At 49.7% G+C, this 14,208-nt stretch overlaps 7 protein-coding genes across 7 annotated transcripts; 4 read left to right on the plus strand and 3 right to left on the minus strand.

The window, feature by feature from the left end:
- The first annotated feature begins 1,716 nt into the window (after positions 1-1,716).
- On the plus strand, positions 1,717-2,332 carry BO88DRAFT_407805 (TBP family protein). Its single transcript, XM_025707538.1, has 2 exons — positions 1,717-2,133; positions 2,194-2,332. The coding sequence occupies exons 1-2, from the start codon at positions 1,737-1,739 to the stop codon at positions 2,208-2,210; spliced, it is 414 nt and encodes a 137-aa protein (XP_025558972.1). The 5' UTR covers positions 1,717-1,736; the 3' UTR covers positions 2,211-2,332.
- A 1,611-nt stretch (positions 2,333-3,943) lies between these two features.
- Positions 3,944-5,630, minus strand: BO88DRAFT_490831 (NAD(P)/FAD-dependent oxidoreductase). The gene is made up of 3 exons (XM_025712812.1): positions 5,527-5,630; positions 4,466-5,450; positions 3,944-4,396 (listed from the first exon to the last, which is right to left on the minus strand). The coding sequence occupies exons 1-3, from the start codon at positions 5,573-5,575 to the stop codon at positions 4,105-4,107; spliced, it is 1,326 nt and encodes a 441-aa protein (XP_025558973.1). The 5' UTR covers positions 5,576-5,630; the 3' UTR covers positions 3,944-4,104.
- Positions 5,631-5,849: 219 nt separating this feature from the next.
- Positions 5,850-7,068, plus strand: BO88DRAFT_407808 (ubiquinone/menaquinone biosynthesis-related protein). Its single transcript, XM_025707539.1, has 2 exons — positions 5,850-5,965; positions 6,052-7,068. The coding sequence occupies exons 1-2, from the start codon at positions 5,859-5,861 to the stop codon at positions 6,947-6,949; spliced, it is 1,005 nt and encodes a 334-aa protein (XP_025558974.1). The 5' UTR covers positions 5,850-5,858; the 3' UTR covers positions 6,950-7,068.
- Positions 7,069-7,236: 168 nt separating this feature from the next.
- BO88DRAFT_407809 (uncharacterized protein) lies at positions 7,237-7,713 on the minus strand (the record flags this gene model as incomplete). Its single annotated transcript, XM_025707540.1, has 2 exons — positions 7,679-7,713; positions 7,237-7,601 (listed from the first exon to the last, which is right to left on the minus strand). A coding segment is annotated over exon 2 (191 nt), but the record flags the coding sequence as incomplete, so codon positions are not given.
- Positions 7,714-8,005: 292 nt separating this feature from the next.
- BO88DRAFT_144659 (uncharacterized protein) lies at positions 8,006-8,856 on the minus strand. The gene has a single exon (XM_025701480.1). The coding sequence runs from the start codon at positions 8,661-8,663 to the stop codon at positions 8,154-8,156; it is 510 nt and encodes a 169-aa protein (XP_025558976.1). The 5' UTR covers positions 8,664-8,856; the 3' UTR covers positions 8,006-8,153.
- Positions 8,857-8,887: 31 nt separating this feature from the next.
- BO88DRAFT_407810 (uncharacterized protein) lies at positions 8,888-9,507 on the plus strand. The gene has a single exon (XM_025707541.1). The coding sequence runs from the start codon at positions 9,049-9,051 to the stop codon at positions 9,385-9,387; it is 339 nt and encodes a 112-aa protein (XP_025558977.1). The 5' UTR covers positions 8,888-9,048; the 3' UTR covers positions 9,388-9,507.
- A 1,883-nt stretch (positions 9,508-11,390) lies between these two features.
- On the plus strand, positions 11,391-13,542 carry BO88DRAFT_144674 (uncharacterized protein). The gene is made up of 2 exons (XM_025701481.1): positions 11,391-12,022; positions 12,097-13,542. Exons 1-2 carry the CDS (start codon positions 11,583-11,585, stop codon positions 13,223-13,225), a joined length of 1,569 nt encoding a protein of 522 aa, XP_025558978.1. The 5' UTR covers positions 11,391-11,582; the 3' UTR covers positions 13,226-13,542.
- Positions 13,543-14,208: the final 666 nt, after the last annotated feature.

Genomic DNA, 14,208 nt, shown 5'->3' on the forward strand with positions numbered 1-14,208 from the left:
GCCAGAGCGGCCACTTCCATGGGTGAAAGCGAGTGGAAAGCGAGTGAAAGCGACCGCTCGTCGCTGCTTTTGCCGCCGCCGCCGGGCCCAGCCCCCCCTGACGCCAGCTGCGCCCGGGCGCTGTGACTCAGCCTATATAAAGGCCCAACCTCCCACTTTCCTGTCGCTGTTGGAATTTTTGATCCTGGTCTTGGCACCGCCCGGAAAGCCATACTGTCCTCTCTTCCCGCCCGCCATCCTCCCCTCCCCTCCCTATACACTCTCTCCACACTCACGTACGGTTTGCAGAGATTACTGCTGATATCAGCTGTTTTATATCTCTGCTATTAACCTGCTGGATCTAAACACATTTCCGGGAAGAAGAATTTTTAGGGAAGCCAAGAAAAAAAAGAGTATCAAATCGGGAAAGAAAAATTCTTTTCTTCCCTTTTTCTCTTTTTTCTTCTGAACTCCAAACCGTTATCAGTCCCCGTTACTGAAACAGGAAGTTTGCAGCCTCAGGTGTGCATCTTCGCCACTCTCTCTCCAAATCGCAGATAGACATTCCCAATTCATACAAAAACCAAGAAAAGCAAACAAAACACACGCACCTCCCCTCTCAAAAAAAAGTTGTGTCATCTACCACAAAAAAAAAACAACGTGCTTTTTCTGTCATCTCACACTCCCTTCCTCTTCTGCACTTGTTCACTTACTTCCATCCATAAGTTTGTGAACGCTGCTGCTCTTGAGTTAATCTTCTCTAGAAAACACTTGACTGTGCTTTTCTAGTCCCCTGGTTGCTGCCTTGTTCTCCCTTCCCATCCACCCTATCCTCCTTCCTCCACGGCGGCTTTTTGTCATCGCCTGTCACATACCTCTGCACTCCACCTTGACTTCATTCCGTTTCGTCTTCGAAACGGTTTATTGCTTGGATCCCAAGGCAGTATTGCTGCAGGGGAGACATTGACTTGTCCATCTCCCGCAAAGGGTACGTTGTTCTCTTCACTTGGTCTTGACCTCACTTGTCTTGCCTCTCCAGGCAGACATCTCAAGTACCTGTCGCTCCTGAGTGTCTTTTGAGCGTCATCTCCATCTGTCACTCACCTTGTCTGTCCTCTCTTGACTGACTTTGAGCTCCGCGTCTACACAGACTGCTATCTGAAAAAAAGCTTTTCTATCTACTCTCAGCGTCGGCTGGTTTACGGCTCGAGTATTCCACTACTCACGTCGCGATGGATTCTCTTACGACCCATCCTTCTACCGCGCAGCAGGCCCGGGCCTTCACTTCCCCCGCCTCTCTGTCCTTCCCTGGTGGTGCCGGCGATTTGACTCCGCCTTCCGATAAAGACGGAAACATGGCGATGGCTCAGGGTGCGAATGGGATGATGAACGGTCAGCAGCAGGGAGGAAATGCCGCTAATGGCAACGGGGTGGCGCCCGCAACTCCAGCTGCGACTCCCGGTGCCAACACTCCGGGAAGTGGCATTGTGCCTACGTTGCAGTGAGTATACTCTTGCTGTCTCCATTTCTGGGTCACCAGATTACTGAACAATGATCTCTCTTTTTCTTTGAAGAAACATTGTCGCGACGGTCAACCTTGACTGTCGTCTGGACTTGAAAACGATCGCTCTCCACGCAAGAAATGCGGAGTACAACCCTAAGGTATTACTTTCCACACCTCCCTGTGCTTGATATGTCAGGGCATAGTGTGGCTGAACTGTTCTTTTTTCTTCCAATAGCGTTTCGCGGCCGTGATCATGCGTATCCGAGAGCCGAAGACGACCGCTTTGATCTTCGCCTCCGGCAAGATGGTGGTTACTGGTGCCAAGTCAGAGGATGACTCCAAGCTGGCTTCCAGAAAGTACGCGCGTATCATTCAGAAGCTTGGTTTCAATGCCAAGTTCACGGATTTCAAGATCCAGAACATCGTGGGTTCTTGCGATATCAAGTTCCCCATCCGCCTGGAGGGTTTGGCCAGTCGCCATCACAACTTCAGTTCCTACGAACCTGAATTGTTCCCCGGTCTTATCTACCGCATGATGAAGCCTAAGATCGTGCTGCTTATCTTCGTCAGTGGAAAGATCGTCCTCACTGGTGCTAAGGTCCGTGAGGAGATCTACCAGGCGTTCGAACTGATCTATCCTGTGCTTTCGGGTATGCATTGCTCTCCTCACTTCGGATTTGAAGTGGACATCGTGCTAACCAGTCGTAAAGATTTCCGTAAAGTCTAAAAGGGCATCGCCTTTTCCCAGGAAGATCTCGACCACCTCGTCCTTCCCATCTTCATCAACTTGTATTAACACTTGGCTTTTCCCCTTGCACTGGCCCGCGAGGTTGTACTATGAACGGACAACGCGCTTCAACCCAGCACGGCTGATGCTTTTTTTGCTGTTCCGATTTTTCTCTCTTCTACACCTTTGCACATCACGATTTTCATGCTAGCATCTGTACGGCGTTCGAGCGATTGGTCTCTATTATCCTTTTTTCCTTCCTGTTTCAACAAACAAAGTGTCTCACCATCTTAGATAGTCGCACACCGCAGATTCAAGGGGGCGGTACTGTGCGCTGGTCGAATGGTTGCCTCCTTCTAATTATTGGTTTTCTGTTCTTTGCCTATTGGCAGTGATCCTCGATGTGTCTGGCTTTGGTCATCGCTCGAGGTGGTTCGGACCTCCGAGGACTTGCTTGCTATTGATTCGGAGGGTTAACTCTCAAGCTCAAGCACCCAAAAAAAATCTTTCCTGTTTATTGTTCTAGATCGCTACGCTTTGCTACGGAAGTGGATGAAATACACACTGGGAGAATGAAGGATGGGCGCGCGTGCCCAGGTTCCAAATAGTGGCATAATTATTCTTGACTATTTCCTTATTCCTCTTGTGGGTAGAAAATGAACTTGAGACATGCATGCGCATATCCCTTGTCTGAACCAGTATCATATGATGTAGAACGTCACTGTGTCGGACATTAATCCTAACACTGTCGTAGCTTGTAGTAGTGTATAGTTTAATTAGTCTTGGCTGTGTGTCTTATTAAAGTGTGTACCTGATACTACGGACCCTTGCATGAATTAATTTCCCCGTGATTCGGAATATCCCCACCCTACCCTTCTTTCCGGTACGTTACTGATGCCATGCAAGTAAAACCTAGTACTGTTGAATTACTTGGTTGTATGAAATCCAGAAATGCTCTACTAGTTACTAACTTTAGTGTATGACTCTTGTCTTTGACTGTCCATCTACATATGTTCCAATACGGATGTATATATATATGTATTTGTAGCAGTCAAGTAGTAGGTACTTGTTTTGTTTTATTTATTGCTACTATCTAACTAAGTACTAGCTAGACCAAAATAATAATCTGCTTGCAGATACCACCGCAATGCGTAGTAAAGAGTGACTGAGCAGTAGTATATATTAAGTTCTTGTTCTACTACTTGCTAGTTAGTTAGTTCCCCTATTGATGATTGTTTCTCTCTTTTGTCCGCATCGATCAGATGGTAAATAAATAATATCTTCGGGGCATGTCTTGATGTTGTATGTATGTATGTAGGTAGGTAGGGAGGAGGGAAATTGTCATGTTTACTTTACATACTTTACAGGGGATGTTTAGTCTCGACTACGTAGCCCCGGTCTTGATGTTGTAGTAGTTAGTGCACCTGGGTGAGAAGCTGTGGTGCAGATAGGGGTGTTGGTTGTTGGGCTGGAGTATAGTTAGTTAGTTAGTTAGGTGAAGTAGATGGTTAGTAGCTGTGTTGAAGGTGATTAATTGGTAAAGGGGGACCTTTCTGTTAGTGTGTGTTTGACTTGGTCTGGATACTTGGGGCATTCTTGGTTTCTGCGAGATTGTCTTGAGTGAAAGTGCCATTTCGCTTTCTTTTGTGATTGATAGGTATACTACAATGGCAGTTACTGCGCATCTTGCTTGCATTTCGACCTCAGATTATGGTTTGTTGTTTCTTTATATCCTCCAATTCTCTATTTCATCAGACCGAATGCACATGGTATGTCCGCAACCTACATACATACACACATGCTTTTTACTGCATATTTTCACCGTCAATATATACAGTCTATTTAAGTCTACATAACAGCAAACTCAGATCTATATTCCCCCATTAAGGTTTCCTCACAGCAAACTACCTCTCTTCGCCTTCCTCGTCTTCAACAACTCGTCCATCAACCGCAACCCCTTCGGTCCTGAACGACTGCCATCCTCAGTTCCATCGAACTCGCTCTCCGACACTGCAGCGGGCCACTTCCACAAGTCCTGAAGCGCAGGCTCCAGCTTACCTTCCAGTGCGTCGACAATCTTGTCGCCCAGCACGGGGAGGAACTTGTATCCGTGGCCGCTGCCGCCTGTAGCGAGGAAGAGGCCAGGATGGTCGGGGTGGTATGTTATGATGAAGTCGCCATTGGGGCTGTTGCCAATCGTAAATGTTAGCCAAGATTCCAACCAGGTAGACAGTTGAATGGGAATGGGCACTCACGTATCAGTGTACCAGCAAACGCGAGTCTCAGCGAATGGCCGGTCCGCAAAGGAAGGAATCAGCTCCTTCAAAGCCTCCCGGAATGCCTTTTCGCCTTCGGCAGGAATAGGCACTCCCTTCTCTGGTAGACTGACTTTCATGTTCTGTCCCTGGTCCTTGGAGGTGCCAGGAACCGGGACCTGGACAGGGTTAACGTAACCGTAAGCATGTCGGGCAATCTTGAGCATGTTGTTGCGTGGTGGGATGATGAAGATGCCTGTCGCGAAGTTGAGAATCGTAGGCATATGCTCGAACCGCTTCTGTTCTTCGTCTGAGATGCGAATGTATGCGATCGCTTGACCGGTCTGGACGGTTCGACCGCGTAAATCGACGAGCTTGGCAGTCCAGGCTCCTGTTGCGAGGACGACAAGGTCGGCTGTCAGGGATGATCCGTCGGTAAGGTTGACGCCAGTGACTCTGCTGGACTTGTCGTTGCTGTATCGGAGACTGCTCACGTCGCCAGTCTTGAAGATGACTTTGCCTTCCTGGTCCAGACGCTGCTTGGTGTACCGGACACCCGCTTCAGCGTCGGACCAGCCTGAGCCCCAGTTTACGTAGCCACCTGCAACGCTGCGGTTCACTCCGTAGGCCGGGGCGACACGCGCGACCTCCTCGCGTGTGGGGAGGAGCTCGACATCTTGGCCAGGGATTTGCTTGACGTTCTCATAGCTCTTGTTGGCGTAGTCGCGGGCATTGGTACTACCGGGGGGATAGACCAGGAGAAGACCGTTCTGGGTGTATCGGCCTTCTTTGCCCCACTCGGTGTTGCGCCAGAGATCAAGGGCTTCGGCGGCGAGTTTGGCGTAATGTGGTTGGGAGTAGTCGGCACGAACAATACGGGAGGAGTCAACGGAAGAGCCGTGCGGATTGGGGATTATCGGGGAGGCTTCCAGGAGGGTGATCTGAGAGTTGGGATGACGGTGCGAGAGGGAGAGCGCAGTAGATACTGGATTGAATGAGCAATTTGGCTCATGCTGGAATGTCGGGGGGAAAATGGGTGCGGTGTGCGTGGTGCGACTTACGGCCGAAGACCCCTCCGCCGACAATCAGAATGTTGGCGGGGAGTGACATGTTGCGTGTGGAGGAACAAGAAAAAGTAATAAGAGAGAGGGCGAGGATCTAGACGGAGTATATTGAGAGGAGGTCGACTCTCAAAGGATGAGGGGAAAGAAGAGACTATATAGTTGGTGGTGTGATTCGGAGATGCAGCGATAACGGCGCATTGGCAAATGAAATTAACAGGCTCGTGCCTGATTGTCTTGGCGGTCGGTGTCCGATCTTTGATTTCTCCAACTTCTCCATCTTTTCCTCCCACCTCCGCACCTTATTCCATATCACTCCAGTCGCCGCAACCATGAGCGCACCACGGGTCGGGCGAGCAGCGCTGAAGAAGGCCAAGTTGCCTGCTTCTGCTTCTGCTTCCAAGCCAGCGCCTCGATTCCCAGTAGCAGATGGCACCGGGTTAGTCCTAACGACTCCGCATTGCCCATGTCGCTTGCATCAGCAACAATTCCAGTCCACGCCTACTGACTTAATGTGATATGCAGACCCAAAGCCCTACCTAAACGTGCCAACCAACACCTCAAGGACCTCCCTTCCACGCCTCCGCCCGCCCCCGTATCCCCCAGAATCATGACCATCCTCGGCGTCAGCGCCCTCACACTTAGCACCTACATCGGCTACCTCTACGCCTCCTACCGTCGCGAAGTGACCCAATCGCAATCTCTCTCCGTCCCCCACGATGTCTCCGACCGCTACAACCACACCGCACGCACCTTCGACGCAGACGTCGAAATGTCCGAGAAAGTCATGCGCATGGGCTCCAAGCGCGCAGACCTGATCAGTCGCGCACGCGGCGACGTCCTCGAAGTCAGCTGCGGTACGGGTCGAAACCTCCAGTATTATGAGCTCGGGCAGCGGAGGGGGCTCGATAACAAGGGACGTGTCGGTGTGCATGGATGCCGGTCCGTCACATTTGTGGATCTGAGTCCGGAGATGGTGGAGATCACCAAGGCCAAGTTTGCGAAACAGTTCCCGGAGCATGAGGTGCCGGTGAACTTCGAGGTGCAGGATGCGGCAGGTGTGTCTAGGCGTCCGGCTGATCCGTCACGGAAGGGTGACGAGGGTTATTATGATACGGTGGTGCAGACCATGGGGCTTTGTTCGATGCCGGATCCGGTAGGCACGTTGCGCCATTTGGGGACGGTTGTTGAGCCGAACAAGGGTGAGATTTTGTTGTTGGAGCACGGGCGGTCGCATTATGATTGGCTTAACCGTATCTTGGATAATTTGGCGTCGGCGCATGCGGATAGGCATGGGTGTTGGTGGAATCGGGATATTGGGAAGATTGTGCGGGATAGTGGGTTGGAGGTGGTGGAAGAGAAGCGCTGGCATTTTGGGACGACGTGGAAGTATGTCTTGCGGCCGGCGAGGACGGAGAAGTGATGGTACAAAGGACGCTACTTGTATATTAGCTAGGGATTTTGATGGACTTTGATGACTGGATGTATTTGTAAATATGCATAGCGGGGTTTATAGTTGTGACTATATAATTAGACAATTTGGATCACAATGTGAAGATGACAACGTAGTATTTACTCGCTATTACTGCGTGGTTATATCTTGTAGCTTAACTATATTAGTAGATAAGCATAATATATATGATCGTAGTAATAAATATGACCACTGATATGATTGTACTTATGGAAACATGAAACATGAATAAATATACTTCTGATCCTACCAAGGTACTCCAGTAACTGAAACATCAAATCCAACTATTCCAACCCCAGTTCTCAACTATAATACCTCCCCAGATTATACTTAACTATTCCTAATACCAAAGTCTAACCCTCTACCCAACAACCAACCCCAACCCCAAACGGCACAAACCCCCGTCACGCGACGCAAGCACATCACCATGCCCTCAAAGAAAGGACCAACATCACCGGGCCAACAATTCCAATACCAGAACCGGTGTTGAGAAAATCCATCAAAACCAAGGTTTGACCCGATCATCTGAGAACGATAAAAGCATTAGATCGTCGAGATGAAGTCAAGATGGCGTTGCGATTACGATAATGCTCTGGATCTGCGTCTGCGGGGTAAATATAGATGTGTTGGCCCTGATGTTGGCTTGGACTAAACTACATGTAGGCTAGGCTGGGATGCTACCTTGTGTGTTGTGTGTATGTATGTATGTATTTATGTAGGTCCCCTCACAGGACACAGTGTATATATTATCTATTATTAATGTAAGTATTGTATGTGTATGTGTATGTGTATGTAGGATAAAGTTCATGTATACTGTATGTTTGTGGTGGTGGTGGAGGAGGAGGAGGGGGGCGGAGAATATATCTCTGTTTGTTTGTTTGTGACGGTGTTGTGCAGGTATTGATGGATATATTGAAGTTTGGTGGGTGGTTAGGTACATGCTTTAGATGTAGGGAGGGAGGGAGGGGAAAGATGCGGTCTATTATTGGGGTGAGGGTTATTATTTTACTTTGCGTTGAAAGGTACGAAGTCTAGATCAGGGCTCTCGGAACCCTGACCAGTCAGTGACGACTAGTACTACTATCTACGGAGTATAGCATTTAGAATTCAGGAGTGATATACTCCGGCTGACGCTTACCTGCCATTTAGTTGTTCATCACATACTTTTATTTACATAGATAGTAAACAGACACATCAGTGCTTTGAATACGAGAGCTGAATAGTGGGACAGACCCATCACCAAGAGTACCGTGCATGAAATCCTGACGATCTGTGCACCGACAAAAGCTGAAGAGGTGGGATGATGATGTGATGCCGATGACGATACGGAGTACACAACTTCAATTCCCAGCCTGTCTGTCTGTCTTGCTGTATTCCAGCTGCAGATGCTGCCCGCCACGGAAGAGAGTGGAGATAAAGTACATACATACATACATACATACATACATTGCAGCATGTGAGTTGTACGACTTCCCTTCCACTCTCTACCTACCCACTCTCCCACCTCTCCGTCTCTACCCATCCTCTTCCCGTCCATCTGCATTGCATTCCCTGGACTGCAGGAACTATGACAATTGCATACGTACAATGATGAATGCATAGTGGAGAGAAGTGGAGGGTGGAGAGTGGCTGTGACTAACCAACTAACCCATTGTCTTGTCTGCATTATTCTTTTGTTGCTCCGTCGAGAACATACTTGGAAACAATGGATAACATTCTCCTCCTAGGCAACAGACAGGTAACCAACTATGGAGTATGAAGATGAGACCTGGAATGATTCATATCGTTGGTGATGGTGACTCAGATGATTGGTGAACCGTCCACCTGTCGCATAAGGTTGGTGATCCCTTGCTGAGATGTGATACATCGCTCATTTTCCCGATCTACAGTAGGAGAGGCAGATAATATTTACTGTGTGTCTGGGTGCACACACACACACACACACATCGCATAGCTGAAGCCATATCGCCGTCACTAAGCACTGATCCACCACTATCTATCTACAAGAGACTGGCCAGCTCCCCCTGCTACTGCAGTGCACAGCAATATGCATGACAGCCTCGTCGCGGTATCCCAAATCCACTGCATTTCCCCCCCGGCCAAGACTAGGAGTGGCGAGGCCCGGGTTCCATGCAGAAAGGAGCGCGCTGTGCCCTTTGTCCAGCTCTGGTCTTAGCGCGTCTTCTCATCCATCCGATTGGGTCCTCTTCCAATCTTCTAGACGACCCGGCATCTACTCCACTGTCGCCGATCTGATTCGCCATAGGCTCCAAACGGCGACGCTAGGAACGATTATCCTTGGGACCGCGGTTGTAAGTGGGGCTGCTGTGTACACCGTGATTCGTTGCGTTTTTGCCTGCCTCCATTTCTCCTACGAAGTTAGTGCATAAGTCAAGTAACTTGGAAGGCTAGCGCCTGCAGCAGCGCTATGCGCTAGTGTAAGGCTCTTGTGTATAGTGCTTTTTTTTCCCTTTCTTTCACTTTTTCTTTTTCGGTGGTGGTGTGTGTCCCTTTTCTTTTTTTACTTTTTTATTTTTTTTTTTTTTTTTTTTTTTACTGTCCCAAGGTTTGATCCTACTTTTTCGAGTCCCAGCACTAGGCTCCCATGGCCAACACACTTCACACCCACTTGTCATGGACCAAAGCATGCCTTCAAGCTAGGCTGATGAGTACCATGGAAGGTGTTAAAGCTATGATGCATCTACCCGTAGGTGGTTGCCGCCGTTTTGCCGTCAGTGGGAGGGACACCGTATATACCATTGTACTTTGAAGTGTTGCCCCGTAGTTTCTAGACAAAACGACCGAGCAGAAGACTTGTTACTTGTTAGAGACTAGGGAAAAAGAAGAAACATCAACAGTCCCAAAAAATGGTCCGATTTTCGCGGAATCTGTCGGTGAGAAAAAGAAAACAAATAAACAACAACTACTCCGATTTTTAGTCTGGAAGTTCAAGCAACTGGGCTGGAAGTAGTAAGTCAGTAAGTAGGTCGGTCGCCTTGATCGCGGGTTAGGGATGTTCGAGCAGGGCTTGTTTGTTTCTGTCTATCTATCAGAAAAATTTCTGCGCAGCAACCAGGTCCCAAGGCGCTCTAGTGAGCTGCAGGTTAGCCAGCAGTAGCTACCCGATTCGCCCTTCCCTGGATTGACTCCACGGAGCATACTCCATCATGGAGTCCATGCAGAACCTCAGTTGATCACGGTCTCCTCCACCAATCACCATCGCGGGCTTTCATTCTGGTCGTCATAGACACATGGTTGGTTCCACCGTACTTTTTGCCCCTTCAGTCCATCGGCCGTGTTTTAGTTTCGCTTCTCGCCCATCTTTCGCCCTCGGCCGGTCTCCTTCCCAGTCAGTGTGTGTCCAGTTGACGCTCTTTTCTCTGCTTGGGTTGCTTTGGTCGCGACACACGGACGTTTTTCTCTCTTTCCTTCGAGAATAGGGACTTGGGATAAAGCGGTGTAGATGTGTACATCCTCTAGTCTCTTCCTAGTAGATTGTATTCAATCTTCCGACTGTGGGGGGTTGCTCAAGAAGAAAAGAGATAGATCCAAAAGCAGCGATAACAATCCCCTAGAATGGAATAACAAAAACAAGACACATCTTCAAATTGGAATTTTTATTTTATTTATTTTATTTTTTTCTTCCCTTTTTCATCTTAATGGAGGGAATCGGAGGGGGGCCACACCAGTTCCAGTTCCCATCCCGGCATTCCTGGAAATCCCCAATAAAATTCACCCACCATCGTGCGTCGGACCAATAATCGCCACCCTAAAACATCCACCCGTTTTTGCCCATTTTAATTTTCACCCGGGGCGCAAAAGAGAGAGACGAGGGAAAAAAAAAGAAAATTTTTCTTTTCGAAAGGTGGAAACCATCACATCCAAACTTATCCCAACTTGAACATATCCACCTCACGGAACGGATTCCTCAGGCTTTGTGCCTTCCTATTGTTATTTCCATTACTATTTCGATTACCATCGTTGCTGCTTCCTGTTCCGACGGTCAGTACGGCCGGTCTCTAACTGGCCAACGATCGTTCCGGTGATTATTCCATTCCCATTCCCTCGCCTTTCCATTGCTCTCTCTCTGCCTCTCTGTCCTGTCCCCATCTTCCCGTGCAGCCGGTCGGCATCTCATCATCATCACCGCCGCCGCCGCCCATCTTTCCCTAACTCTCCCATTCCCTTCCCATCCATCCATTCATCCATCCTCCCTCCCTCCCTCATCTCCCCCCCCCCCTGTGCACCATACTTCCTGTAACATTTACCCTACTTTCCCCTTTCCCCCCCAAATCTTTCTCACCATCTCCTTTCTATCTTATTGTCCTTGTCTCTCTATCTGTCTGTTTATCTGTGTCTCTCTGTGTGTGTTATTAGACTATTATCTTGCTACTCTTAGTGCTACTTTTATTTCCCTGTTTCTATACTGTATTGTTCCTCCCTCGTGTTTTGTGTGGTTATCGGTATACTACTTTACTACTACTACTTCCATTATCGCCTATCGTTCTCCTATTTCCACTGTACCCTTACTACACCTTTTTGACCACCTTCCTTCCCTTCCTTCTTTTTTTCCGACTACGCAACTATGCCTTATAATACACGTCGCAAGTCGTTGTCGCTCCCCTCCTTGGGAATTCACCTCCCTAATACATCTCGCCGCTCTCCCTCCGCCACGAAATCGCCTCACGCGACCGATGATCAGCTCCCTCCCTCCAAGAAAGTGAAGAGGTCGCACGACTCGGCATACTCGCTATCTCCCGAGCCTTCCTCGTCTTCCTCTGCGCGCACTCCCGATGGCAAGGAATCCGCCGCTCCTCTACGTCAGAGTGGGCGGCGCGGTCCTTTGGAACATACGCCACCGCCATCCCCCACCGATGGTACTGTCGCGACTAAGATCGACACCGAGGGGATCAATGATGACATTGTGGTTGGTGTGATTGAGCAGTTGGAAAAGACTGGAAACCGTCCTCATTTGGTTAAGGAGTTGGCTGCCGTTCTTATCGCATTGAATGAGAATGTCGCAAAGTACGTGCCCCTCTTTTGATCTTTACTCTCTTCTATGTCGCTGGCCTTACTAACGGGTTATTTTCTCCTTACAGCTCTGCGAACCCTGCAGCCCTTTTATCTTCTCGGTTAAGTGCCTACATGAAGCGCCCGTGGACCGCTCTGGCGCCCTGTCCTTTGGCAAAAGAACTGGTCCCTATCCACCCGCGCAAAGTGTACTACTACTTGACGACATTGCCCCGTCAGCCTCTTCCAGAGAACTCGGACGATGTCATCATCCCCGGTGTAGAGGGCAAGGATATCACTCCCAGTGTCTCCAGCGCTGATCTAGACGAGGAAGACGCGATGGCGCGGGAGCGGTCTCGCCTCAGTCCCAGTCCGGAGGTCGACTTGTCCTCGCCTGACTTCGAGGAAGAGTCCATCGACTTGGACGGTCGCAATGGCCCCGGTGGTGCGTCAAGATCTGGCACCGACTTCAACGATCACCACCATGCCCGGTTGATGCACTCGAACCGTGCTGCCTCCCCGCCATTGGAAGGAGATGAGAAGGAGTTCACACAAACTGCCAGCGCCGTCCGTGAGCGGGCCTCGGAACAAAAAGGAGGCCAGCTTCAGATTCCGGGAGGTGGCTTTTCTGCCCTTTCGGAAGGTTTGAGCGAGTTGCACGATGGCGCCATGAGCATTGCCGATTCCGTGGAGGACAGCCCTCTCTCCTCCATTAGCGGTGATCGCATGTCGGATGACCAGGATGGCGACTACTTCTCGCACAATGCCTACCAGCAGCAGTCCCCTCTACAAGATCATCTCCAGCAGCAGCAGGATCTCGATGACGCTGCTGTCGCCACCCTCTTCGGCACATCTCCCTCCCCGTCCCTCACATCTGTGGCCTCATCCATCTCGTCTGGCACGAGCGTGGCTTCCGATGACGGGCTGGATGGCGATCAACCCGAGACCGTCGGACGCACCCCTCAGATCAGCCTCCCGGAGGACCTGACCGTCCCCCCGGTATCGGCGCTCAAGCGTTCCATCGACATGCTGAACAGTGGGCTTCCCGATCTGGACATGAAAATGTCCGATCTGAATGAGCAGGACGACAAACTGCCATTGGGAGCCAGTGCCTTTGCTAGCCAGGATGTTGAGATGGTCTTTGATTCGTGGCGAGAGCTGCAGAGTCCCGAGACCGTGGAAGTCGATGAGCTGGACGAGATGTTCCGGGAAATCTGAACGTCGTCATCGCCGCACTTCTCATCCACCAACAGATAGACTAGAGGCGTTTGGACCGTGTGTTCCTTCTCCGGGAGTCTACAACAGAACAGACTCCTTTCCATCTCCACTCCCGCTGTAGCCGGTCTGTTGAGCCGGCTACCCACCTACACCACCCTGATACTCCGTTTGACCTAATCTTGTACAGTTTCTATTTGTTTAATGCCCGTTTCGCAACCTTGCTGCATCCTGTTTTGACCCCGCCATCTCCGGCGAGGCTCTCGCGCCTGCTGCGCCTGTACATATATACTCTTTACCCTTTTCTCACTCTCTGACCGTCTTGATTTTTTTATTATATCCCCTGGCTGGCCGTGATGTATCTGATTGATCGTTTTCTGGGGGTTTGAATTTGCAAGTTCTTCTCAAATGATGGGCAAGGAGAGATGAAGCCCGAAGCAGGTGATGATGAATACGGCCGAAGGAAGAAGAGGACCAGGGAGAAAGAAAAACACTGGGATATGCTTGATGTCTGACTATGTATGCTTAGCGCCTGTGGCCTTTGAATCCAAAAATTCCCCGCAAGGGTTAGATCTGACGAGAACCTTGTGCCTCTTCACTCTCTGCTTTGTAGTTGCAGTAGCTCCTTCATCCTCGTATGCCTTTCAACATAGTAGTTCATCTAGGTGAATGTCCGCTGTGTCTGATAGACGCACGGCCTCCCGCGCCCTGGGGAATGTGGATGACCGGATCCTTCCTGGAATGTGGGGGGAAATTTGGCGTGACTGCAGGAACAAGACATGCCAAAGTCGCGGTTTTTGCAGGGAGTGAAAAAGCCCGACCTATGAGAAGAGATGTAGCACCATGGCAGAAGTTTCCTGTGTCAAAAAAGAGAAAGAGATGCTGGGATGAGTGGATACCTCAGGCACTAGAAGGGACTGGTCTTCCATGACGTCATGCTACTACTCTTAGTCATGTAGGCGGTGGATGAGTATGGAATGTTCTGG

The sequence above is a fragment of the Aspergillus vadensis genome (genome assembly GCF_003184925.1).
Source record: "Aspergillus vadensis CBS 113365 unplaced genomic scaffold BO88scaffold_26, whole genome shotgun sequence".
Taxonomy (NCBI): Eukaryota; Fungi; Ascomycota; class Eurotiomycetes; order Eurotiales; family Aspergillaceae; genus Aspergillus; species Aspergillus vadensis.